General features: G+C 49.2%; 2 protein-coding genes across 9 annotated transcripts in view; one reads left to right on the top strand and one right to left on the bottom strand.

Annotated features, from left to right (window-relative positions):
* EML5 (EMAP like 5) overlaps nt 1–494 on the bottom strand; it is a 114,404-nt gene extending 113,910 nt beyond the window's left edge. Inside the window, exon 1 of one of the 5 annotated variants that reach the window (XM_083166516.1) lies at nt 71–494. In XM_083166516.1, coding sequence (XP_083022642.1) covers nt 71–285 — 215 coding nt within the window. In that variant the 5' untranslated portion in view covers nt 286–494. The remainder of the gene's footprint in view (nt 1–70) is intronic. The other 4 variants (XM_083166515.1, XM_083166514.1, XM_083166513.1 and 1 more) reach the window with 4 other exon arrangements.
* TTC8 (tetratricopeptide repeat domain 8) lies at nt 472–27,589 on the top strand. 4 transcript variants are annotated; one of them, XM_083166520.1, is made up of 15 exons: nt 3,179–3,487; nt 7,336–7,359; nt 8,309–8,429; nt 10,538–10,601; nt 12,101–12,260; nt 12,364–12,453; nt 16,418–16,462; nt 16,914–16,999; nt 17,563–17,650; nt 18,140–18,250; nt 18,905–19,044; nt 19,273–19,447; nt 20,874–20,996; nt 21,475–21,558; nt 26,878–27,589. In XM_083166520.1, the coding sequence occupies exons 1-15, from the start codon at nt 3,374–3,376 to the stop codon at nt 26,992–26,994; spliced, it is 1,542 nt and encodes a 513-aa protein (XP_083022646.1). In that variant the 5' UTR covers nt 3,179–3,373; the 3' UTR covers nt 26,995–27,589. The 4 variants fall into 4 exon arrangements, with proteins under 4 accessions (XP_083022648.1, XP_083022646.1, XP_083022645.1 ...); XM_083166519.1 differs by having other exon boundaries at nt 3,180–3,487; nt 7,333–7,359; XM_083166522.1 differs by lacking the exons at nt 3,179–3,487; nt 7,336–7,359 and adding an exon at nt 472–836.
* Nucleotides 27,590–27,914: the final 325 nt, after the last annotated feature.

The raw sequence follows: 27,914 nt of genomic DNA, 5'->3' as shown, positions 1-27,914 counted from the left end.
AGGTTACGTTGAGTCCAACACCTGAGCTCGGACGGACACGCCCCTATGAGGGTCACCCTGCGCCCGGTACCTGATGATATCATCGTTGTGGCCCATGTAGAATTTCTGCTTGTGCTCCCGGGTGTTGTAGACCACTCCGACCCCGGCCACGAAGTAGACGATCTCCTTGGCCGCTGTGTAGTAGAGGTTGTTGCGGCACTGGTGACCCCGGTACCCGTACACCCACTCCAGCCGGAGGTGGCAGCTCGGGGCGGTCCTGTCAGCCATCCGCCCGCTCTCCGTCATGGCCGGTGCATGCCGCTGCCTCCCTCCCAGCGCCGCTATCCGTGGTGCTGATCGTCCCCGCCTGTGGCCTCCGCTGCCCTGCTCAGCCTCCTGCAGTGCGGTCCAGGCACGCCTCCCCCGCCCGATTGGCTGCGTCAGCTGACGGACGCGCACTCCGGCCAATCACACAGCATCGCAGCCTCCCGGGTACCTGGGGAAGAGGTGCTCCGGCTGCTTGACACCTGGTAGCGGAGGGGCGTCCTGTGCTCCGCGGGTAACGGAGTGATGTCCTGTGCTCCGAGTGTAGCGGAGGAGAGTCCTGTGCTCCGGCTGCCTGACATCCGGGGATAGCGGAGGGGCGTCCTGTGCTCCGGCTGCCTGACACCTGGGGGTAGCGGAGGGGCGCCCTGTACTTTGGGGTAGGGGAGGAACGTCCTGTGCTCCGGCTGCCTGACACCTGGAGGTAGCATAGGAGTGTTCCTGCTCCATTACCTATGGGGTCACATGATGATTGGGGCCACGAGGTCTGATAGAGCCCTGGATAAGAAGCTGACAGCATGTATCTATCACAGGTATACAGGACGGCGGTGGATTATAAATCAATAGGTTAACCTGGACTAGAAGTGTGCCTTCATTGAGGGCTGTGGTTGGGAATGCCTGGTCTAGACACTGTAGATCAGTGGTGGTCAAATCCAGTCCTCAAGTGAGTAATGAGTACACCTGTGCACCTGCTGGGTGACCTGAGAAATGTCAGTGAGTAATTAGTACACCTGTGCACCTGTTGGGTGACCTGGGACATGTGTCCATGAGTAATGACTGCACCTGCTAGGTGACCTGGGAAATGCCAGTGAGTAATGAGTACACCTGTACACATGCTGGGTGACTTGTTTACTGGGTATGAAATGTTGGTAGCTCTCGAGGACTGGAGTTGGCTGCCCCTGCTGTAGATCAATCTACCATTTATGGTATATATTGGGTCAACCATGTCTAGACATGGTCGACATGGACAGAAGGTCGACACAAGCATAAGTCAACAATGGGAAGGTTGACTATCTAAAGGTCGACACGAGTTGTTCACGTTTTTTTGGTCCCGAATGTCTCCTCACATGGCTCGTGTTCGGGCATGGTGCCTCGGCACACTATTTTATTCTCCCACCATGCCCTATTGGATGGTAGGGCATGAAATACCGCCTGTCGGCTAAATAAAAAGTGAAAAACTCATGTCAATCTTTTGACTGTTAACCTTCCCTATCAACCTAATGCATGTGTCAACCGTCTGCCACTGTCGACCTTGGATGTGTTGACCATTCATAGGTGTTGACCTACTCACTGTCAACCAATGGTGGTTGACCTAGTTATTGTCGACCTAGGGTCCGGATATCCAGTCAACCACCACCAGTACAGGACTGCAGCTAATCAGGAACTACAAGGACATGCCAGCATTGTGTCTATGTTCATAGAAACTAGCCGCTACCAAACTTGTGTCTTTCTTTTAGCCGTGTCGACCTAAGATATGTGAATCTTTTTAAGAGGTCAACCTACCGTGTTTCCCCGATAATAAGACCTACCCCGAAAATAAGCCCTACCCTTGATTTTGGACACTGGTCCTAAATAAGCCCTACCCCGAAAATAAGCCCTAGTAAAATTTCATTATCTGGCGTTCAGACAATAGATTCTACACATGCAAAACCCCCCTGATCCCCCACTCACCACCCCTAACCCCCCTCACCTCCATTGTGTAGGTAAAAGCACCGGCTTCTTCTGAAGCAGCTTCTATTCCCATGGATGCATTGCGGTGCGGTACGTCACCGCGCACATAATGAGGCTGCAGAACGGAGCTGTGTCACAGCAAAGAAGAGCTGGACATTATTGAGACTTAAAGGAGTACTGGGGTATGTTTACCTTTATCACGGACAACTGGGGACATGTTTATTACTGTAAGGACTGGGGGCATGTTTACCGGTATAATGGAGGACTGGGGGCATGTTTGCCGATATAATGGAGGACTGGGGGCATGTTTATTAAGGAGTACTGGGGTATGTTTACCTGTATCAAGAAGGACTGGGGGCATGTTTCTTGACATTTGCTGTCAATGTTCATTAAAATAAGCCCTACCCCTAAAATAAGCCCTATGGTGTTTTTTGTTCAAGAAAAAAAAATAAGACAGTGTCTTATTATCGGGGAAACACGGTAGTGACTGTCCGCTTAGAACTGGGGTAGCCAACTCCTGTCCTCGAGAGCTACGTTCACTGTTTCCAGCTCACCTCACAGATACATAGGTGCACTCCTTAATGACTGACACATTTTAAAAGCTAACCCTGCATCAGCAGTGGCCCCCAAGGGAAGAGGTCCGCTACACTATTGGGGGGGGGTTAGGGTGTACCCTTTTACACTGCCATCTACCCAGGTCCTGCCATGTTCTACCCTGGTCAAGTGTTCTACCTGGGTAGAAGTCCCATGTAAAGGGACACGGGATAACCCCTTTTACACCGCCGCTGACCTGGGTCCACAAGGGAAAAACCCAGGTATTGCGGCGGTGTAAAAGATATAAATATGTCCCCCAAGTCCATGTCCCTCATCAGGATATGTTTAGTGCATATGTACACGTGATGTACTGTCACTGTTTACTTATTCCCACCCTGCCTGTTGTACAAGCAATCCAAATCTAATTCCTAGATTTGGTCAAATAAAGCTGATTCTATCCACTGACTGCATAACCTACCCGCAGATTACCCTAAAATCAAATTGCAGGGAGGCTGCTTGCGTATGCGTAATGCTGTAGTAGTCTGCCTCAGCCTGCTATTATTTTCAGGTGTAGGCGGGGGGCGGGGCTCGATGTGCAGCCTATCCGGTGCAGGCGGAAGGCGGGGGACTGGGAGTGCAGCCTATCCGGTGCAGGGGGAGGGCGGGGACTCTCGGAGTGCAAGCCTATCAGGTGCATGCGGAGCATTCCGTCAGGCACTAGCTGGGGCACCCGTTTCCTCCCGGAGGACCTTGCTGTCGCTACGCGAGAAGACGCCTGACCCGTTGCCAGGGAGACGCGAACGGCCTGCTTCAGTGCTGAGCGCCACCGACCTCAAGACTCACCTGCAACGGGCGCTCCGTCTAGATGGGGCTGGACATGGAGCCGCTGCTCCAGGCATGGAGCTACTTTCGCCGCAGGAAGTTCGAGCTGTGCTCTCAGGCCTGTAGCCGGATCTTGGAGAAGGAGCCCTGTGACCAGGTACCATGGCGGCTGTGTGCCGTGGCCGGGGTTGTGATCGTGCTCATCATTCCAACACCTGCACAGTACCACTCCTGTAACTCCCAATACCTGCACAATACCACCGCTGCAGCTCCCAATACCGGCACAGTGCCACCGCTGCAGCTCCCAATACCGGCACAGTACCACCGCTATAACGCCCAACAACTGCACAGAGTACTACCGCTGTAATGCCCAGCAACTGCACAGTACCACCGCTGTAACTCCCAGCAGCTGCACTGTAACGCCCAGCAACTGCGCAGTACCGCCGCTGTAACACCCAGCAGCTGCACAGTACCACCGCTGTAACTCCCAGCAACTGCACTGTAACTCCCAGCAGCTGCACAGTACCACCACTGTAACTCCCAGCAGCTGCACAGTACCACCGCTGTAACTCCCAGCAGCTGCACAGTACCACCACTGTAACTCCCAGCAGCTGCACAGTACCACCGCTGTAACTCCCAGCAGCTGCACAGTACCACCGCTGTAACTCCCAGCAGCTGCACAGTACCACCGCTGTAACTCCCAGCAGCTGCACAGTACCACCGCTGTAACTCCCAGCAGCTGCACAGTACCACCGCTGTAACTCCCAGCAGCTGCACAGTACCACCGCTGTAACTCCCAGCAGCTGCACAGTACCACCGCTGTAACTCCCAGCAGCTGCACAGTACCACCGCTGTAACTCCCAGCAGCTGCACAGTACCACCGCTGTAACTCCCAGCAGCTGCACAGTACCACCGCTGTAACTCCCAGCAGCTGCACAGTACCACCGCTGTAACTCCCAGCAGCTGCACAGTACCACCGCCGTAACTCCCAGCAGCTGCACAGTAGCACTCCTGTGACTGATCCAGTGGTACTACAGATACTAGGCATTATAGCAGTGGTACTTTGCCTATACTGGGAGTTGAGGAGTGGTGCTGTGCCATTACTGTGTGTTATAGCAGTGTTTCTGTGCAGGATACACACCGATCAGATACTGTGAGTGGGATCAGTGGTACTGTGCAAGATACAGACAGATCAGATACTGGGTATTGCAGAGTGGTACTGTGCTGATACAGGAAATTATAACAGTGGTATTGTGCAACTCCTAGTATATGATCTGTTGGTACTTGTTTCATAGCAAGGCGCCCATCGCAACGCATACGATGGTATGGGATGCGATGTTAGCCAATGTTATACAATTTTAAATTGTTTACCATCGAATTGTATGGCATATACAATGGTATTATTTTAAATCGTATAAGCACCCTAATGGGTGTTTCCAATGTTAAATGTGCCCCCTATAAGATAAATAATTGTATAAGCACCGTAATAGGTGCTTACAATGTTAAAAGCACCCCCACGCCACCCGTACTATCACCGCCAACCCGAAGCATGGCGAGCGGCGGCGGTACGCGTCCTCCGACCTTTTCATACCCCCACTATCCACGTCGGCGTGGAGTTGATTTTATATAGTGTGGCGAGCCACCGAGCCCGAAGCGTTGCGAGCGAATGCGGAATACATGTGAAGAAATGCGCGTCCTCTCGCGGGGCTCGCCACGCTTCGGGTTCGGTGGCTCACTGCGCTCGCCACACTATATAAAAACAACTCCACCCCGCTGTGGATAGTGGGGGTATAAAAAGGTCGGAGGACGCGTACCGCTGCGCTCGCCATGCTTTGGGTTTGCGTTGATAGTGGCGTGCGGGGTGCATTACAATTGTAAGCACCTATTAAGGTGCTTATACAATTAAAAATCGTATAGGGGGACCATTTAACATTGAAAAAACCCATTAGGGTGCTAATACAATTTAGCATGCATTGTATTGTATGCCATATACAATGGTATACAATTTTAAATTGAATACAATGCCATAAGACTGAATATCGTGGGCGCCGTGCTAGGAAACAAGTACCGATCTGTTTTACTGGGAGTTGAGCAGCAAAATAGCTGCTCAACTCCCAGTACCTGCACAGTACCTCTGCTATAACTCCCAGTATCAGACAGGAATGTATCCTGCACGGTATCACTGATCTAACAAAAATAATCTGCTGTGTGTATCCTGCAAAGTACCACTGCTTTAATACCCAGTACCTGCACATTACCACTGCGATAACTCCCAGTATCTGATCAGTGTGACTCCTGCGCAGTATTACTGCTCTCATTCCCAGTACCTGTACTATGTGTGACTGCTGCACAGCACCACTGCTCTCTATCCCAGTACCTGCTCTGTGGGACTCATGCACAGTACAATTGCTTTACAAGCCTATATCTGCCGTGTATTTCCTGCACGGTGCCCCTGCTCTCAATGTGTCGCATGCACAGTACTACTGCTCTGCTGATTGACTGCTCTGTCTCCTGCGGGGGTATAACGGTGGGCGCAGCGGCAGTATCATGGTGGGGGTGTAAAGGCGGGTTCAGTGGCAGTATAATGGCGGGGGTGTAACGGTGGGTTCACTGGCAGTATCATGGTGGGGGTATAATGGTGAGTGGAGTGGCAGGATCATGGCAGGGGTATAACGGTGGGTGGAGTGGCAGTATCATGGCGAGGGCATAACTATGGGTGCAGTCGCATGATCATAGCAGGGGTATAATGGTGGGCACAGTGGCAATATAGTGGCAGCGATATAGTTGCAGTATATGCCTTGTGGATTTGAATAAGGTAATCCATGAAGCTTTCATTCAGGGCTGTACGTAACATTGGGCAGTAATCAGATTATGTACTAATAGGATCACCACATGTGACTGTCTGTAATGTGTTCACACTGTATCAGACTAGCATCTAATTGTCCTCTGTAGAACCCGAGCTCCTATACTACGCTGTACCTGATTACGCTGTATACAGTGCTGTACCTGCATGCAGCGTGGGTACAGCGTTGTCCTTGTTAAACATACTGTACCTGTGCCAGGTAGGCTGTGGGACCTGTACACGCCAGATAGAATTGCTCCTGTGTGAGCAGTATACAGCGCTGTACCCATGCCAGGTAGGCTGCGCTGCTGTCCTGAAGCTGATACTGATAGAAGTTATTCCTGCTGTGACCGGAAGGGAGCAGGAGCACTCCGCCATCCTTCTGTATTGCCATACATGGAGGCATTCCTGTTACAGCTCACATTGGTGCAGCACATGCCACACTCTCACAGAGATACAGACCTGAGTTATAATCTCTGACCCCTACACCCCTCCCGAGAATTACACCAGACAGCCGCAGTTATGTAGGGTACACACCAGAACGACCATTGATGATTTCCTTGAAATCATACGATGGTCACACGATTGGATTGGAGTACATGGTCTACATCCATGTACATGACGAATCTTTAGTGCAGCAGGTATAATCTCCAAAGCGACCTAACGACCAGCGGAGACACGCGTCTGTTCGGAATCGCATTGAAAACATGCACAATTCTCCTCTTTTTACATTCAATCGTTCGTTAGACGTGTCAAAATTGGGGGAATTATCCCAAATTGTTCTGGATTGTACCCAGCATTAGTGTGATGAAAATGTACCTGCTATTAATACTGTACCCGCATGATGTAAGAGGACATATTCAAGTGTGTGTGTGTGTGTGTGTGTGTGTGTGTGTGTAACTGACACATTGACAAACCCCTCCCAAAACCCAGACACTTCCCTCCATGAAACTCATGGCAATATAGCCTGCCTTCCATGTTTGTTTAGGGCGTGCAGGCAGAGGTACCGATACTAATGATGACGGCCATGAGACTATCGGAGCACTGGTGTAAGGCCGAGAATGCTGCTATTAGATTCTGTTCTCCTGTCTGATTGTCCATCTTCTCTCTCTCTCTCCTGCCTGATTGTCTATCTTCTCTCTCCTTTCATTGCTTTCGAGGAGTCCGGCAGTGAGCAGCTTGTACAGGTAATGGCTGCAGTATGGCTGTAGCTGTAAACCATGTGTTCTAGCCGTGTAATAGAATCACGGATGGGCCACCGGCGTATTCATTTCTACCATGATATCTCCAGCATAGAACCTTGTGCCATGCTCAGGTGTAACTGAGACCAGGCGGCCATTAGTGTTCCCACTAGGATGGGGACAGGGCGATGAGGTGCGGGTACAGGAGTTCTGCACACAACCAAACAAGGGGCCTTCGGCAGCATTCTATAGCATGTGCTCAGCACTTACAGTGGCGCTGGGATTCCCCCCAAGCTCCCCTCAGTGTGAATAGATGGCGTGCGCATGTACATAGCATCTTTTCCTAAACGTGGAACACTGGCACCAGACCCTGTTCTAGCAGGGCACTGTGATTAGTGCAGGACACCTTTTGCCACTTTCCTGTGACGACTGATTCTGGAGGCTGTACACACCAGACCTGAAGTCACTGACTTGCACTAGTTTGCTGCTGTGCTCATTTGCTTTTCATCATTGATCTTTTATGTGGAACATCCTTTTATCAGCCGCATCGCTATATATGTATTGTTTATATCTTCATTAGCAATATCCGTTCTACTTTTATTAGCAGTTTACCCTTAATAGCACCATCTCCACATGATGCGCCATTGTAGTGTTGGGTAGCTGCTCTCCGCACTGATACCCCAACATTGGCAGAAGGCGGTAACCCATGCCCTCCATCTCTAAGTCCCTGTGACCGTGGCGACTGACAGCGGAAGCTATATTGGGCTGGACATGCCCTATGGCGCAGTAGCATGGCCTCCATAAGTCCCTCTGACCATGGTGACTGACAGTGGAAGCTACAGTATATTGACCTGACATGCCCTGCTGCGCAGTAGCATGGCCTGAGCATGTAGCTGATCCTTCATTATTGACCTGGTATAGCGCTCAGAGCTTGTTCCCTCCTATCTCCTGACAGGCAGCATGGAGCCTGAAGACCCGAGCCCTCACAGAGATGGTGTATGTAGATGAGATTGACGTGGATCAGGAGGGAATTGCTGAGATGACATTGGATGACAGCTCCATTGCACAGGTCGCACGTAAGTCCTGTCCTGGGGGGAAACTCCCCTGACTGGGTCACTCTCCCTTCCATATAGCAATGGTGATACCTGACCCATTTGTGGTGTCCCAGGACACTCACCCTGACACTTTACCCATCACTCTGGGGCATAGTGACTCGTTACTGCCACACAAGCCAGCCTGGCAAACACTGGCACCTGGTAAATGGCCCAAAGCAGTTTCTCCGGCTCTCTTGGTAGGAAGAGGAATGTCCGAATCCTAAATGAATGCAGTGGGGGAAGAGGAGGAATGTGATTGGACCAGAGCCGTGTCAGAACTTTCTCCTCCTTGTAAAAGGGTAACTCCGACCAGAGCTAAAAGTGCGGTACTTATTTCCTAGCACAGCGCCCATCGCATAAGATTGTATGCCTTAATTAAGGCATACAATCTATACAATTGAATAGATTTTTAATTGTATATACAATATCGCATCTCATGGATCTTATGCATCCATAAGATCCATGAGATCCATAAGATAAAAGATCCATCAACACCAACCCGAAGCGTGGCGAGCGCAGCGAGCCCGCGAGGGGCGGCGCTACGTGTCCTCCGACCTTTTCATACCCCCACTATCCACGTCGGCGTGGAGTTGAATTTATATAGTGTGGCGAGTGCACGCGTAATACCTGTGAAGTAATGCGCGGCCCCTCGCGGGGCTCGCTGTGCTCGCCACGCTTCGGACTCTGTGGCTCACTGCGCTCGCCACACTATAAAATCAACTCCACGCCGACGTGGATAGTGGGGGTATGAAAAGGTCGGAGGACGCGTACCGCCGCCCCTCGCGGGCTCACTGCGCTCGCCACGCTTCGGGTTGGTGTTGATGGATCTTTTATCTTATGGCTTCTTATGGATCTTATGGATGCATAAGATCCATGAGATCCATAAGATGAGATCCATAAGATGCGATATTGTACATACAATTAAAAATCTTTTCAGTTGTATAGATTGTATATCTCGTCGATCTCGTCCATACACAAACACATAATACCCCTTTTCCACTGCAGCTCTTAAACGGTAAATTGCCGTTTTTCCCCCACAATTTACCGCTTAAGGCTGCAGTGGGAAAGTGCCAGAGTTGAAATACCGGTTAAAGTTAACCGGTATTTCAACCCGTTTAAAAAGCAGAGTCCTACACATTTAAATACCGTTTTTAAGGCATTGGGAATGCCTCTTAAACGGTATTTAAAATACCACACTACTTCCCCCTCCCCTGGTACCTGCCCTGTGCCCACCCTCCCCTGATACTTACCTGCGTGGGGGATCCGTGCAGCGGGGTTCACGCACTTCTGGGGAGGCATCGGGTCTGGCATGGGCACAGTACTTCGGGTCCCTCAGGATGCTGGGCAGTGGGGACGCTCCGGGGTCCATCCCACATGGGCACTGTGCTGTGGATGCTGGTGGTGCAGCAGGGTCATTTCAGGGTCCATACGGCGTCGGGGCAGTCCCTGCAGCTGATGGGAACCAATAGTTCCCACTTTGCGCATATCTAATGAGTGCCGTGCATATCAATGAGCCGCTAATTACATATGCGCATATGTAATGAGTGGCTCATTGATATGCACGGCGCTCAGTAGAGGGGGGGTATATTACTGGTTAATTACTGTTTTGTAGCTTTCACAAGGGGTTCAATGTGAAAGGTACAAAAACGGTAATTAACCAGTAATATACCGTTTACTACATGCAGTGGGAAAGGGGTTAAACCTGCTTTGACCCGTTTAAAAAAACGGGTCAAAGCAGGTTTGGCAGTGGGAAAGCAGCATAAGATGCATGCAATTCTTGCGATATCGTCCCTACACATACAATGTAGATCGTGGGCGCCGTGCTAGGAAATACAGTAAGTACCGAAAGTGCATAACAACTGATATTGGGTTTATGGCTGATGGGCCATTAATCCTGCAGGTATTAATGTCCCACTTCCACTAGACTGTCATCTTATCATTCCATGGGGGGGGTTTAGCCAGTTCCCAGCAGCCCTTGAGTGACTAGAGAAAGGAAGGTGGTTCCGGACACTTGTATTTATTTACATGGGGGCTACTTGTGCAATGTGGTTAAATGCTTAGAGTGAATAACTGAATTATAATATTCACAGGGCCTGGGACTTCCCTCAAGCAAACAGCGGGCAAGAAGTTGGAGGGTCCGAGTCCAGCAGTCAGGTAATAAGTTCACTCATTTACTAGAGTGCTGTAAAGACATAAGAGGGAACTGTATCAAGACTCAGGTTGCCGATAGCAACCAACAGGGGAGGATTGGGCATAGGGTCCACAGGGAAGTTACCTGGCGAGCCGATGTACCTCCTAAGGCCTGTTTTGTTTGCTGAGATGTGGCCCCATGTTATGCTGCTTTCCCACTGCAGACCAGTTTAAAGTACTGGTAATCTTAAATGGTATTAATAACGGTATTAGCATTCCCACTGCAGCAGATTACCGTTTTAAATACCATTTAAGTTCCATTCCCATTGCAGTGAACCGTGTAAAATGTAGAGTGCCTAACCGCCCCCCCCCCCTTCCCCCAGTGTAAAGAGTGCCTAATCCCCCCCCCCCCTTCCCCCAGTGTAAAGAGTGCCTAATCCCCCCCCCCCAGTGTAAATAGTGCCTAACCCCCCCCCCCGTACCTGCCCTGTGCCCCCACCTCCCCTCCCCTTGTACTTACCTGTGGGCAGTGGGGAGGCAGCGGGGGTCCATGCAGGATACAGGCAGTCCCAGTGCCTGATGAGACCTAGTAGTTCTCACTTTGCGCATATGTAATGAGTGCATGTGCATACTAATGAGCCGCTCATTATATATGCACATATGTAATTAGCGGCTCATTATTATGCACGTGCACACATTACACATGCACAAAGTGAGAACTGCTAGGTTTCATCAGGCACTGGGACTGCCTGGAGGCTAAATAACGTTTAAGAGGCATTCCCACTGCCTCTCAAACATTATTTAGCCATGTAGGACTCTGCTTTAAAAACGTGTTGAAATACCATTTAACTTTAAACGATATTTCAACTCTGTTACTTTCCCACTGCAGCCTTAAAACGGTAAATTGCGCTGAAAATCTGATTTACCGTTTTTTAGCTGCAGTGGGAAAGGGGCATAAGACAGCCCACTGCATTGTGCCCATTCATTCTGTTACTCCATCTCCAAATACAGGATCTCTGCCCCAGTGAGGCTGCCATGGTCACACAGCAGGTTATAACATTTCCCCTATAATCCCAGATTGTATATAATATTATCCCAGGTATAAATTATATATTCTATCAGTGGTTCCTAATCTTTTTTTGAATCACGGCACCCTAGGGTATCAAAACATTTTCACGGCACCCCTAGGTCAAAAAAAATTAATCACATTGGGTTTATATACAATTCCTCGGGTCAGTTATGTGGTAAAGGGCAGGATTTGCTTCTGTTTGTACACATTTTATTATTGGCAGCCACCAGCACTGGTTTTGCCCATAAATAATTAACCAGAAATAATTTGAATTGGTCTTGGAACACCAACCCAGGGCACCCTGCAAGTGTCCTGAGGCACCCCAGGGAGCCACAGCACACCCTTTTGGAACCACTGTATTATATAATCCCAGGTAGCCAGAAGCCACCTATCACTCCTCTGTTCTTATTGTTTGGTGCTGAGACCTAGTTCTCTTGTCTCTTGCCCCCTGTAGACCTGTCACCCAATCAGGGAGACCACTCACTGGCTTTGTGCGGCCCAGTACACAGTCTGGGCGGCCTGGTACCATGGAGCAGGCAATCCGGACCCCAAGAACAGCACATACCGCCCGTCCTATGACCAGCGCATCTGGCCGGTATGTGCGCCTGGGAACGGTAAAGGATTCCACATTTCTTTGCTGCTTTTATGCCATTTATTTGGATGAACCATTATTTCTCTGCTTTATTATAAGAATGTAATTTTTATTTTTGTCTTTAGGCTTCAATGCTGACCAGTCCGGATGGACCCTTTATTAATTTGTCCAGGTTAAATATGTCTAAATACGCACAAAGCCCCAACATGGCAAAGGTTAGTCAATGTTTGCTTTACATGGGGAAGAAACAGTAACATAACTGCAAAAGGCACACGTGATATTAACCACATAGTAATAATGTACATAGTAACACTGTGACATAAACCACATAGTAATAATGTGCATAGTAACACTGTGACATAAACCACATAGTAATAATGTACATAGTAACACTGTGACATAAACCACATAGTAATAATGTGCATAGTAACACAGTTGACATAAACCACATAGTAATAATGTACATAGTAACACTGGGACAAAAACCACATAGTAATAATGTACATAGTAACACTGGGACATAAGCCACATAGTAATAATGTACATAGTAACACTGGGACATAAACCACATAGTAATAATGTACATAGTAACACTGGGACATAAACCACGTAGTAATAATGTGCATAGTAACACTGTGACATAAACCGCATAGTAATAATGTACATAGTAACACTGTGACATAAAACACATAGTAGCCATAGGCGAATCTAGAATTATGGTAATGGGTGGTCCCAGATCTAGACATAATAGCAGGGGGACCCCGGCAAAGAGGGGGTGTGGCCTCATTGGGAAGGAGGTGTGGCATCACAAAAAGGGGTGTGGTATTACACTTTAGACCATACACAGTAATGCCCATTACACATTTGAGCAAACTCCGTAATACCCATTACACATAAAGCCACACGCCATAATGCCAATTACACATAAGGCCACACACAATAATGCCCATTACACATTGTGCCACACATCATGATGCCCATTACATATTTGCCACATAAGTGCTGCTTACCTACGTGCTCATTGCTAGGGGGTTCTTGCTTGATGGCACCATAGTACCCATTACACATGATGCCGCACACCATAGTACCCATTACACATGATGCCGCACACCATAGTACCCATTACACATGATGCCGCGCACCATAGTACCCATTACACATGATGCTGCACATACATATAATGTCCCTTACACATGATGCTACACACATAATGCCCCTTACACATGATGCTGCACACATAATGCCCCTTACACATGATGCTGCACACTGTAATGCCCCTTACACATTAAGCCACACATTATGCGTAATGCCCCCACATACCGCCACTTGTAGCGTCCCTTAAGCAATGCCCCCAAAAGTGCCACTTACTGTAAATTTTTATATGAGCCTTCGCTGCTGCTGCAGGGAGAGAAGGAGAGTGGTTCAGCTGCTTCTATGGGGAGAGGAGCAGAGTGCAGCGCAGAGCACTCTCCCACTCCCCTCCTGGTGTCCCCTCTAGCTGAGTGGACATTTGAAATATTGTGCGCGCTGTTGTTGTGCGTGACGTCAGGGGAGCATGCCGGGCGCCGGCACCACATGATTAAAGGGGGGGGGGGCAGGCTGAGGTGATAGGGGGGAGAAGAATTGGAGCGGAAGCTGCAGGGGTGACAGTCATTGACAGCTGGGCATACAGCCGGGGCTGCCCGGTTGTATTCGGAGCACTGCAGGTCACAGCTGTTTTAAATAATACCCCTTTCACAACAGAAAATGCAGGGATTTACCCGGGAATATGATCCCAGGATCATGCAGGGACATTCCCAGGCTGACCCCTTATACACCAGCCTAGTCCCTGCATTTTCTGGTGTGAGGGGGAGAGACAACCACTCCCCTCTCCCTACCCTCCTTTAACCAACCAGCTATATCTTCTGAACCAAATGACCCATTTACATGAGACCAGTATCATATTGAAGAACTTTTGAGTTGGCTTTGAATGATTTTGGTCCCGTGAAACTGGGCTGTTTGGTTCCAGAGAAATCTGCCCTCAAAGAACATAAACGGTCATGAAATTACATTTAAGAAATTAAAAAAAAAAACAATTAACCCATATGGAACCAATTAAACCATATGGATCCAGCCTGGTATCAGATTGAAGGCCCAGCGATTTGGTTTCGACTGAGATCAACCTCATGCTTCAGTGATGCCGAAGGGGGAACTGGCAGCCGTTTAACTGGGTGGGGGTCGGAATTAGCGGGTCCCATGTTATCCTATAGGGAAAACATTCCAGCTTTGCTTGGCAGTATCTCCGGTTCCCAGGGGGCTAGAGACACGTGGCTGGGCTCGTTGGAAAGCCCCATCCCTCAGCTACAAAATGGGCTAATGGGTGGTCCGGTGCACCCCCTAGATTCGCCTATGATAGTAACACTGTGACATAAACCACGTAGTAATAATGTACATAGTAACACGGTTGACATAAACCACGTAGTAATAATGTACATAGTAACACTGGGACATAAACCACGTAGTAATAATGTACATAGTAACACTGGGACATAAACCACGTAGTAATAATGTGCATAGTAACACAGTTGACATAAACCACATAGTAATAATGTGCATAGTAACAAGGTGACATAAACCACATAGTAATAATGTACATAGTAACTTTGTGACATAAACCACATAGTAATAATGTACATAATAACAATGGGACATAAATCACTTAGTAATAATGTACATAGTAACAAGGGGACATAAACCACACCGTAATAGTGGCTGGGTACTCTCTATATAATTCATAAGAGACCATTATTTGTCATCTTTAATTTAACTTAAATGTTTCAGTAAAGTGAATCTCGCCGTGTTCTGGATTTACTGCTGCTAATCTGTGGAACACTAGCCCGGGCTCTCTCAAGTCACCCTCATTCTCTCTGCATCGCATGCTCCTACCCCTATACTGAACAGCTTCTATCGGGAGTGGATGTTCTTCTCCCCAGGTCTAGATTACTGATGGAATAATAGTTCTCTATATGTCTGGTTGTGGCTGATCTATGCTGAGCAGGTCCTTAGTGAAGTGGCTACTGTCGGAAGTGGATGTTCTTCTCCCCCGGTTTAGGCTACTGATGGGATAATAGTTCTCCCTATGTCTGGTTCTGGCTGATCTATGCTGAGCAGGTCCTTAGAGAAGTGGCTACTGTCGGGAGTGGATGTTCTTTTCCCCAGGTCAAGGCTACTGGTGGGATAATAGTTCTCCCTATGTCTGGTTCTGGCTGATCTGTGCTGAGCAGGTCCTTAGTGAAGTGGCTACTGTCGGAAGTGGATGTTCTTCTCCCCCGGTTTAGGCTACTGATGGGATAATAGTTCTCCCTATGTCTGGTTCTGGCTGATCTGTGCTGAGCAGATCCTTAGAAGTGGCTACTGATGGGATAAAAGTTCTCTATATGTCTGGCTGATCTATGCTGAGCAGGTCCTCAGAGAAGTGGCTACTGTCGGGAGCGGATGTTCTTCTCCCCAGATCTAGGCTACTGGTGGGATAATAGTTCTCTATGGGCCAGATTCTCTAAGCTTCAAAAGTGATAACATGGAGAGTGATAAACAGCCAGCCAATCAGCTTCTACCTGCCATGTCACAGACTGTGTTTGAAAAATGTCAGACAGGAGCTGATTGGCTGGCTGTTTTTCACTCTCCATTTTATCACTTTTGAAGCTTAGAGAATCTGGCCCTATATGTCTGGTTTTGGCTGATCTCTGCTGAGCAGGTCCTTAGAGAAGCGGCTACTGGGGGTTATTCTAGTTCACTCTCAAAGGCACAGTCACTCTCTAATGGACAAAGCCATATGCACTGCAGGTGGGGCTGATGTTACATGTGCAGAGACAGTTCGATTTGGGTGGGGTTTTTACTTTAAACTGACTTCTATATTGCAGTGTAAAAATAAATCGGCCAGTATTTACCCTGCGCAGAAACATTAAAACACCTAAATGTAACTCTCTCTCTCTCTCTCTCTCTCTCTCTCTGCATGTTACATCAGCCCCACCTGCAGTGCACATGGTTTTGTCCATTAGAGAGTGATTTGTGCCTTTGCAAGTGAACTAGAATAACCCCCACTGACTGGAGCAGATGTTCTTCTCCCCAGGTCTAGGCTACTGAAGGGGTAATAGTTCTCTATATGTCTTTCTATATAATCTGTTTTATTCTCTTTTGCAGACATTGTTTGAATATATCTTCAACCATGAAAACGACGTGAAAAATGTAAATATTTTTATTACTTCAAATTAATGAAGACGTTTTGAACGGTGCGCAAAATTTAAAGGGGTGATTTACTAAGCAGTGGGTTTGAAACCCCTGCTATTTACCAACGGGATTACTTCCCTCAGATTTACTAACCTCAAATCTGCCATAAAACCACAGAGAAATAGGGCCCGATTCAGACTTGTACGCTCAGCTGTGAATTCCGGAATGAGCGCTTTCCCATTGGAAGGAAGAATAACTTCTCCATTTAATAAGATCCTTTGTACTTCAGTGCTTGTGTGTACAGGTGGTGCACGGGTGCCAGTGGGTTCTAGGTGCCCGGGCATTCTGGCACTTGTGGCTTAGCATACCTGTACAGAACAACCTGTGTGTCACCAACCTAGGTGACATATTCCTATGGATTGTGCCTGGTGCTATTGGGCAGGAATAATGTTGATCTGTCTGGTTCCAGGCACTGGAGTTGGCGGCACTGGCCACGGAGCATGCTCAGTACAAGGACTGGTGGTGGAAGGTGCAGCTGGGAAAGTGCTATTACAGGTGAGGCCTGCCGGCGCTGTACACAGTGCGGTATGATGGAGAATGTAAGCATTACGTTACCTCTCCTCACACGCAGTCACCTTCCTTTACGCTATAGAGCAGATCACCCGACACAAGGCGTGGCCGGGTCACGTTCTGTACTGTGGTGGTGACTATCTAGTAGCACAATGTGAGCGAGGTCATATGACTCTTATCTTGCTGGTGGAGACATCAGAACCAGATCTTCATGCCTATGCTTTATCTCATGTTCGACGTCTGATAGGGATGCAGTCAATTTGCCGGCGGTCGGGATCCCGGCGGTCGGATTCCCGACACTGGAATCCCGACCGCCGAAATCCCGAAACTTTCTCCCTCCGTGGGTGTCCACGACACCCATAGAGGGAGAATAAATTAGTGTGCCGAGCGTAGCGAGGCACCGGGCCCGCTGCGTGGCGAGCACAGCGAGCCCGCAAGGGGGGCGCTCCACGCCCCCCCCCATGTCGGGATTTCGGCGGTCGGGATTCCGACCGCCGGCATTACTTATCGGATCCGTCTGATAACCGCTTCTTTGCACTTTCCCGCAGGCTGGGTTTGTTTCGTGAAGCAGAAAATCAGTTTAAGTCGGCTCTGTCACATCAAGACATGGTGGATATATTCCTGTACCTGGGAAAAGTAAGTCCGGGGAAATCCCATCACATTGCAGAACACACAAATACACAATGCTACAAATACCGCGGACTGATCACACTGACAGACCTGCCTAAAACTCGGACAAAATTATGGCTGTTTTTCCCATGTGATATGCGACACGGCGAAGCGGACAGAATGCAGGAATACAGGTGGTCTGTTAGATAACTCGCACAGGTCCGGCAACCAGATCTCTTCCAGCTGCTCTGTGACTACAGAGACGATAGTCATTAGTATCTCATCAGCATGGTGGTAACGATCCAGGTGATGCTGGGACAGTATGGCTGACATGAGAGGCATCTTGTTGCTCCTATGCACACAATAGGTAGGACAGCCAGCGTGGGAGCTGGGGACAGACCTTACCTACTCTATAATTGTACTGGAAGTAGATGGATCATATGATATCTGCTGGTGATGGTGCACTTTCTGTCAGACAACTGCCTCTGTATTTATGGTGCATCTCTGTCCTTGCAGGTGTACGCGCGGATGGACCAGCCCCTGACTGCTTTAGCCCTCTACAAGCAAGGCTTAGACCGATTTCCGAAAGAAGTGACCCTCCTATGTGCAGTGGCACGGATCCATGAGGTGGGGGCACATAACCATTATCAGACGATTAGGAAGGCAATGGCTTCTGTTCAATAACATATGTGAATATCTCTGCAGAGGACATTGTGTGGCTCATGTGCAGATCCAATGTGGAATATGGATGGAATAATACCCACATGTTTGCTTCCCATACAGAGCCCCTCCATACACTGCTTCCTTTACCCCCAGCAATACGCTCCAGCACACTATAGGCTGGCTACACAGTGATAGTAATGCTGGACGGGCAGAGTCATATGTTACACATTTGCAGATTGCATGTAAACTGAAGATAAAACAAGAAACCTCTTCAGTATGAGCGTCTGCCAGTATATATACATCCTCAGCCTTGTATCTTTCTTTACGTACACCATAACCAAAATCATAAGCCCCCTAGGTACTGCGTGATTACTACAATCGCATCACTGGCAGAGCATGAGCACACATTACTCTGCATGGGATACAAACCCCAAATGTTCTGCTCCCATGGGTTGTGCAGGTGATTGTGTTGGAGATAGTTTTCCTGTAATGCGTCAGCAACCATGCTTGGTAAGAGTGGATGCCTGGGTATATAAGCAGGGTGATATTTCTAACACTGAGCAGAAATTATGCAGTTTTGTCATGTTCCCAATCTGCTTTACCTGTCGCCTCCTTCAGGAAATGAATAATCTGGCATCGTCCTCGGAGTACTACAAGGAGGTTCTCAAACAGGACAACACCCACGTGGAAGCCATTGCGTGTATTGGGAGTAACCACTTCTACACAGACCAACCGGAGATTGCGCTGCGATATTACAGGTGCTCAGTGGTGTATAGAGCCCGTCACTATCACAGGGCCACATCTAGGCAGGAAAGTGGGCTTCTGACATCACCAGGACTCGGGAGAGGGTTCCTGCTGATATCGCCTGGAGGTGGTGCACATGTATGCCCATGTATTAGTAGGACAGTCCTGTCATTATAACGCACAGCGTGATGTCTCTTCCATCTGGCAGCGTAGGGTAATAAGTTCTGGTTCTTCTCTCACAGGCGCCTCCTGCAGATGGGGGTGTATAACTGCCAGCTGTATAACAATCTGGGGCTGTGCTGCTTCTACGCCCAGCAGTATGATATGATCCTCACTTCCTTTGAGAGAGCTCTGTCGCTGGCTGAGAACGAGGAGGAGGCCGCTGATGTCTGGTACAATTTGGGCCACGTTGCTGTGGTATGTAGATACTGGGTTAGAGCGGTGTAAGAATGTGGGCTTGGTGGAGAGTAGAGCAGAGACCATAGCCATGTTAATGTAACAAGCCAATAGAAAGTCGCTAGTGTAACATATGCAAAGACACTGGGGGCTTGATATTAATTATAGGCCAACTTAGAGCCATTTATACTGACTGGGTGGTGCACTAGTGTCTGATATTACCATAGCAATAGGGATTTGGTAACGTGTTTGATTGAGATTCTTAATGGGAGATTCATTGAGGTGCATTGGTGCATACAGACTAATGAATTCCTGACACTAATGCCAGCCTAACTGGTATCTTCAGTTATTCATGACTAGGGGGTCTATGTACTATTGGGGCATACACATGGAGTGATTCTACGTGATCTGATGCGGTCCTGCGTGTCTCCATTGCCACAGAGATAGATCATACATGCACTGTCCTGCACATGGGTCGACTGAGCCTCCGTGCTGGCAGTACTGCTTAGCTGTGCACACAGTGATGCACCAGCGATGTGTGCTGTGCCATCTGGGAAGAGAACACTGGCGATGACTAGACTTATACCGCATGCCAGTGATGGCAACACGTGCGACTTGGCATCTCCTTCGCTAGGTTGCCACGCGATCCTTGTTTCATTTCTTAGCAATCTGGTCAGATTGCTTAGAAATAGGGCTACAATTGCCCCTGTGTATGTAATTACATTGCAGGGTTTTGCCTATAAGCATAGGCAACACCCTGCTCAGCATGTGTGCCGGGCAATCTGTGCTTAGCCAGCTCACACCATACATGCTGTGTATACGGTGCTTAAGCCTTGGAAAGTTTCAGGCTGTGTTTTATGACCGTTAGGAGCTGGTTGTACTAAGCCTTTCCAAGGCTTAGTACATGGACACCTCTGAAGAGTCCAGTAGTGTTTGTGTAGCAGCGCTTTCTCTGGGTTGACAGGACCGCAGTGTTCTTATCTGGAGGTATTGGGACCACAAGTCATACATACATCATTGTTCCATAGACAGAAGGCACTTGGGTCCAATTTTATCCAACTTGGACAAATTTACCAACAAATGCGGATTCCAAGATATGTGCAGTCATGTGTGACAGGTACTAGTTATGCAGAGGTAGACTGAGCTATATTGGACGAATAGTTTCCAATGTCCTGTGTTTGTGTCTAATCCAATATAAATCCATTGCGGCAGAATCCAGAACTGTGGAATCGGTAGTAGATTTACATTGCTGTGCGGCATCCCTTCTCCCGTCAGAGTGCTCATATGTATTATCACCTGCCCGAGTAATGCCCAGATACCCCAGCTGAGCCGCTAGCAGACTTGGTAGCCAGGGCCTGAAATCTCATTCCAGGCAACATTGTACAATACATCCGTGTGTCGCCAAAGTGGTCTGACTCATGTACATCACTTGCATTTGTCTTCTTAGGGAATTGGAGACCTCAATCTGGCCTATCAGTGCTTCAAGCTGACTCTGGCCAGTAACAATGACCATGCGGAAGCCTATAATAACCTTGCTGTGCTGGACATGCGCAAGAATCATGTAGAAAAGGTCTGTATCTCAGAGGTCCCATTACTGATACATGTACTGCAGACAGGGAGAGTGTGGCATACTGCTTATTTAACTGGGAGGTGAGAGGCACTGTGATGCCTCAGTACTATAAGGTCTAGACCATGGGTCTTCAACCTGTGGCCCTCCAGATGTTGTGAAACTACATGTTCCAACATGGATTGCCACATTTTTTCATATAAAAGCATGCCAAAACTGTCAGGGCATGCTGGAACATGTAGTTCCACAACATCTGGAGGGCCACAGGTTGAAGTCCTGTGGTCTAGACCTACAGACCGGGAGAATCTGACAAACTACTTATCTAACTGGTGGGTGAGGTCTAGAAGTATGACATATGATGAATTATATACTTGTTATCTAAATGGGGGTGAGAGGCACTGCGATGCTGCATTACCATAAGGGCTAGATCTGCAACATGGGGAGAATCTGATATACCTGTTATCCCATGATGTCATTACAGGCCCGGGCCCTGCTGCAGACCTCTGCTGCCCTCGCTCCTCACATGTATGAGCCCCATTTCAACTTTGCCTCTCTCTCAGACAAGGTGAGATGTGTGTGTGTGTGTGTGTGTGTGTGTGTGTGTGTATGTATGTATGTATTTATGTATGTAGTCTGTGGCATATAGGTGAGGTGTGTATGTGGTCCATGGCACATAGGTGAGGTGTGTGGTCTGTGACACATCATAGGTGAGGGTAAATCACTGGCTTGGTGCAGTGTATCAGTGCTGTAGAGCCACCGGAGGCTAGCAGACTGATAATAGTTGAACATGTGCTAATGCAGGATTGCAGGCAAATGAGATATAATCAGTGACCCTCTGACCACGTATTATGTGCTCATGCCTGGGGCTCCAATCAGCATGGTAATGATTGTGTCTCCCTGGGAAGACCCTGTTTATATGTATTTCTTCTGCGGCAGACGTCAGGGGCCACAGGGATAACAGTGGGTAGAGAGTGAGGTCATGACCAATTCCAGCACCAGAAAGGTAAAAATTTCTGGCTGCCCAGAGACAGCCCTGGCTCCTCCCTTCCTCTACCCCAGCTAGGCTAGCTACTTTCAGTTTTAGTTGTGCTGGCAGGAGCCAGGACCCCTGCACTGCTCTCCATCACCTGGACCCGGCAGCCACACGTTCCACGTGGCTTCCACAGCAGGGGTGTATCGACTGGCTCCCAGGCACTGGGGGACCGCAGCTGTGAATCGGGCACCGGGACACCAGCGGGAGGCACCGCTTCAGGTAACACGCTTCCCGGTGGGAGTGTGCACGCATGCACTAGCAGCTGAGGAGCCTGGCGACAGGGATTGCCAGGCTGCACTAGCAAGCAGGCGGACAGGTCCGCCTTCTGTCCCGCTGGACCACCAGTGAACTTATTGAGTGTGGGCAGCGGGGCCGCCCGGCAAGCGCCGGATCCCCGCCATTTTACCGGCGCCGCAGGAGTCAGATCCTGGGTGGCCATTTTGCTAGTAGGGGGAGGGAGCCTCTCCTCACACTGCCCCTCCCCTGGAGACAGGGTTCTGGATATACCCACGTGCATTTCCTGCCTGCCTGCTGCACGTGCAAGAGGGACACAGAGAGCTCCCTGCCGTTCTGGAGTTACATCGCTTCACGGCTGGGCCATCTGGGCAATTCCCCACCCGTACCTCTCCTTCAAGGATAACCGGTTACAGTAATTTATGCTCCTGCCGGTCATAGTGCTTTGCGGAGCCCAGTGCCAGATTTTTATTTTGCATTTTATGCCTATGTATGTGTGCTGCGTCTCTCCTACTGTTTTAACACTATCATTGCCTGTCAGACGTATATTGTGTTAATTATAGCTAGCTGCCTTTTGTACAATGTCGGAGGACAGCGGTGATGACACATGGGCCCCTATATTGGTATCCTGCACGCGTTGCAAGATGGGTGTCCTCCAGCTTGTGGAGGGGTTATGCTTACAATGTATAAAGACGCATGCGCAGCCCCCTGTGGAAGCTTCCTCTAAGGAACCTGCCTGGGCCCAGCTTACCCAAGTTATCGCTCAGTTAACATACAAGCTCTCTTCTGCACCGCCCCTGCAGCCAAGTCTCAGGCGTGTGTCTCTGTGGCTCCGCTCCTGGAAAGCGGATGCTGATTCCAAGCAAACACTTAAAGTTTTACCTTTTACGGGTTCCCTCTTGTTTGGATCAGAGTTGGACAAAATCGTGGCCACGGTGGCTGCCTCAAAGGCGGCTTTCCTGCCATTCACTCCTCCACGTCCCCGTCCGTTGTTCCAGTCCCTTCGTTTTCAGGGCAGGGGTAGGGGGCAGTCGTTCACAAAGGCACAGCCCCAGCCCGCAAAGTCCTCTAAAGCAAAGGAAAATCGTTCCTGGGCCACCAGACACCCTGACCTGAAGCCCGAGGATAAGCCCTTGGCATGAAGGGGCGGCGCTTCACCTGGGGGATCCCAGGGTGGGGGGTTGCCTGCTACGGTTTTCAGACGTTTGGCTACAATCCACGATAGACGCGTGGGTTCGGTATGTGGTCTCAAAAGGCTATTCCATAACTTTTCGCCGTCGACCGCCAAGCTCGTTCTTTTCCACAAGTTCTCCCAAGGACTTGGAAAAGCGCACAGCTCTGGAGCAGGCCATACAAAAGCTACTGTCTGCAGGGGTCATAGTTCCCGTTCCAGTGTCTCAACAAGGCACAGGTTTTTACGCCAGTCTTTTCTTGGTGCGGAAGCCCAATGGGTCTTTCCGTCCCATTCTAAATCAAAAGAGGCTCAACAAATTTCTCAGGGTCCCAAAGTTCAAGATGGAAACCTTGCGGTCCCTTGTTCTGGCGTTACAACCAGGGGACTACATGGCATCTCTTGACCTCCAGGATGCATATCTGCATATACCAATCAAACAGGAACACTGGCGGTTTCTGAAGTTTGCTCTGGAGGACCGTCATTTTCAGTTTCAGGCTCTACCTTTCGGCATTGCCACAGCATCGCAGGTGTTTACGAAGGTCATGGCAGTAATGGGCAATACTCTTCGCAACCAGGGTGTCCGGATTCTTCCGTATCTGGACAACTTGTTGATCCTGGCACAGTTGCCTCAGGTTCTCCAGGCACACTGACCAAGGTCGTAGCGGTCCTGAAACGCCATGGCTGGGTTACCAACTGGCCCAAGTCATCCATGATTCCTGCTCAATCCATGGTTCACCTAGGGACTCTGTTGGACACAGTCCATTAGCGTATTTACTTGCCAGAGGTACGCCGCAAGGCTCTGCAGTCCCGTGTTCAGCATCTCCTCTTCCTCAGGTGTGTCTCAATCCATGCCTGCATGAGGGTCCTGGGCTCCATGGTGTCGGCCTTCAACATGGCAGAGTATGCACAGCTCCACTCTCGCCCCCTATAACGGGAAATTCTCAAGAAATGGTCGGGGTTGTATACCAATATATATATGATCACACCTGATTGTCTTGTCACCGGCAGCGCGGATCTTCCTCTCCTGGTGACTTCTAGATCAGAACCTTATGGAGGGAAGGCCATTTTGGATTCACCGGTGGACTCACCACTCATGCCAGTCTCCGCGGTTGGGAAGCGGTCACATGTCCGAGATCCTTTCAGGGGCTTTGGACTTCGCAGGAATCCCTACTGTCCATCAATGTTATCGAACTGAGGGCAGTCTTGTTGGCTATCCGCCAGGCAGAGGTCACCCAATGCAGGTCCAGTCGGAAAATGCGACGACGGTGGCTTATATCAACCACCAGGGTGGCACTCGAAGTTGGGCGGCCATGGCGGAGGCCTCCCGTATCTTCCATTGGGCGGAGAACAAGATCCCCGCATTGTCTGCAATCTTCATTCCGGGTGTCCTAAGTTGGGATGCAGACTGTTTGAGTCGTCAGACTCTGGATGCTGGCGAATGGACCATCCATCCGAAAGTGTTCCAGGTGTTGGTAGACCGGAGGTGGATTTGATGGCGTCACGCCACAATCACCAGGTCACCCTGTATGGGTCCAGGTCTTGATCCAGGAGCTTGCACGGTAGACGCTCTGTCGGTCCCGTGGCCGTTCGCTCTCAGGTATGCCTTTCCAACCTTCGGTGCCCTTCTCAGAGTTCTTTGCAAGTTGAAGGTGGAAGGGGGCACGTTGATCCTGGTGGCCCCGCATTGGACCTGGAGGATCTGGTTCTTGGATCTTCAGTGGCCCCCTCCAATCCGTCTACCTCTGTGGCCGGATCTGCTCACACAAGGTCCGTTCCTCCATCCCGATATACAGCAGTTGTCTTTAATGGGGTGGCTGTTGAGACCTCCTTATTAAAAGGGCTTTAATTCACGGGTGATTTTGACTATGCTCAGGGCTCGTAGGCCTTCTTTGGCTGGTGCTTATCATCGCATCTGGCGGGCTTACTTTTCCTGGTGTCGTTCCCGTCAGTTTAATGTGAAGAGTTATCGTTTGTCATAGATTCTGTCCTTTCTGCAAAAGGGTTTGAAGGCTGTCTTCGTTTAAGGTGCAGGTGTCAGCCTTGTCTATTCTCTTTTACAGGAGGTTGGCATTGTTGCAGGATGTCCGCACTTTCTTGCGCATCAACCTCCGTTTGTTCCACCGGTCGCTCCATGGGATCTTTCTCTGGTTCTCAAGGCCCTTCAGGGCCCCCCTTTTGAACCTTGTGATCAGTGTATCTATCCTGGCTTACATGGAAAAAGTTTTGTCTGTTGGCCATTGCTTCGGCCAGGAGGGTTTCTGATTTGTCGTCTCTGTCCTGTCAGTCTCCTCTCCTGGTTTTTCATCCTGATAGGGCGGTTCTTTGAACTGTCCCTTCACACCTCCGAAGGGGGTGTCCCAAGTTTCATGTGAACCAGGAGATAGTGGTCCTGGCCTTTCGTAGGCCGGATGCTTCTCCTGAGCAGCGTTTTCTGGATGTGGTACGTGCTTTGCGCATCTATGTGCGTCGCACTAAAACCCTTAGGAAATCTAACTCTCTCTTTGTCCTCTAATGGATTTCAAAAGAAGGGTTGGCCTGCTACAAAGCAGACTATTGCCCGGAGGTCTGTTATCAAGCAAACTTACTTGGGCGCCTCCCTCCCGGTTCCAGTGGGGGTCCGGGCGCATTTGGCCTGAGTGTACTAGCTGCGGCCCAGGCGCATCCCTACCCTTAGGTGGCTGCTTTAGGACGTCCCACTGTTATCCCTGTGACCCCTGACCCCTGTCGCAGAAGTAACCGAGATTTATGTCTTACCTGTTAAATCTTTCTTCGAGGACGTTAGGGGCCACAGGTATCCCTCCCTGCCACGCCTGCTTCATTGGTATTGAAGTTCATAGTTTCTCCATTGAGTGAACTTCGTTAAAAGTTTCTCTGTTGAGGGTACTTACACATGTTACGGTTTCTCTGTTGAGCAACCACAAACACACACATATATATTAGTTGAATGTGTTTCTGTATGGGTTTTTCTTATTTCTATCTTGTCTCCTGCCTGGCTTGGAAAAAACTGAAAGTAGCTAGCCTAGGAGGTGGGGTAGAGGAGGGGAGGAGCCAGGGCTGTCTCTGGGCAGCCAGAATTTTTAACCTTTCTGGTGCTGCAATTGGTCGTGACCTCACTCTCTACCCACTGTTATCCCTGTGGCCCCTGACGTACTCGAAGAAAGAGATTTAACAGGTAAGACGTAAATCTCGGTTTCTGTGGTCCTCAGTGCAGCTGATGGGCTGTATAATGTCATATCTGGACTGTGCGGTGTATATGCTGGGAGCAACTGCATGTGATTAGTGTACAGTATATGTCCCAGTCTCCTGATGTGTTCCCTCCTCTCCTGCCTACAAGCAGAACATAGCAGTGTTATTATGTAGCCAAATCAAGATTGTATATTTATTGCCACCCCTAGTTGGCCTGGGATTACCACATTACCGCTGACCAATGTCTTATCTTGCAGATCGGAGACCTCCAGAGCAGTTATGTGGCCGCTCAGAAGTCTGAATCCGCCTTTCCTGATCACGTGGAGACTCAGCAGCTCATTAAGAAGCTGAGACAGCATTTTGCAATGATCTAAAGCAGGATATTGGGTAGTGTCTGGTTATGGCTGCTGTGTAGGGGCAGATGTAACATTACCCAGGGCCGTAGCAGGTGCTAGCATCCTATGTTAGCACTATACAAAGACGGAGGATGTCACACAGAGCCTGGTTATAGCTACTATGTAGGGGCAGATGTAACATTACCCAGGGCCATAGCAGGTGACGGCATGCTATGTTAACACTATACAGAGATGCAGGGTGTCACACAGAGCCTGGTTATAGCAGCAGTGTAAAGGGGCAAATGTGCCCAGAGATCCCCCCCCCCCCCCCCCCCCCCAGGTATGACACCCCGCAGGGCACATTTCTATCCTGGTTGACCTTCTCCCTGTACTGTTTAGCTATTTAATAATAAGGGGGGGGGGCCTAGATGGGCAGGCTTGAAGCAATTCCCTAATTGCAATAACTGACCCATATACCATCCGGCCACTCAATGTATAAGTAACCAAGTGGGCTCAGATCCAGCCACTTCTTGTACCAGAAGTTCTCCCAATTCATGTATGTCCGCTGCTATAAATGTATATAAAGAGGTTTTCTGTCTGTAAATATGAATAAAGCACTCTAGTAGTTACCAGCTCTTCTGTTCCTGAGTGATCCCCTGTCTGCACTTTCGCCGTCCACCCTCCTCAGGTTTACACCATCACAGCTGACGCTGGTGTAAATCATTCATGATTAAGGGAAGAGAGCGGCAAACAAGTCGCGTACTGAGACTGTTATAGAGCGCGCATTTATCATTTATAAAGGAAAACAAGTTAGACTCTCCTTTTATCAGATTTAACACAACATTGAGTTGTAAGTCACAGAAGAAAAATTTGTCTATGTACAACTCTATAGTATATATAGTAATAGTACAGTATATATGCTTCTTAACCACTTCTTCCGAACACCCATTCCATTGCTT

The sequence above is a fragment of the Crinia signifera genome, chromosome 12 (genome assembly GCF_055691185.1).
Source record: "Crinia signifera chromosome 12, ASM5569118v1, whole genome shotgun sequence".
Classification (NCBI taxonomy): Eukaryota; Metazoa; Chordata; class Amphibia; order Anura; family Myobatrachidae; genus Crinia; species Crinia signifera.
Note: the sequence above shows the minus strand (reverse complement) of the source record. Positions and strands in the feature narration are given on the sequence as shown.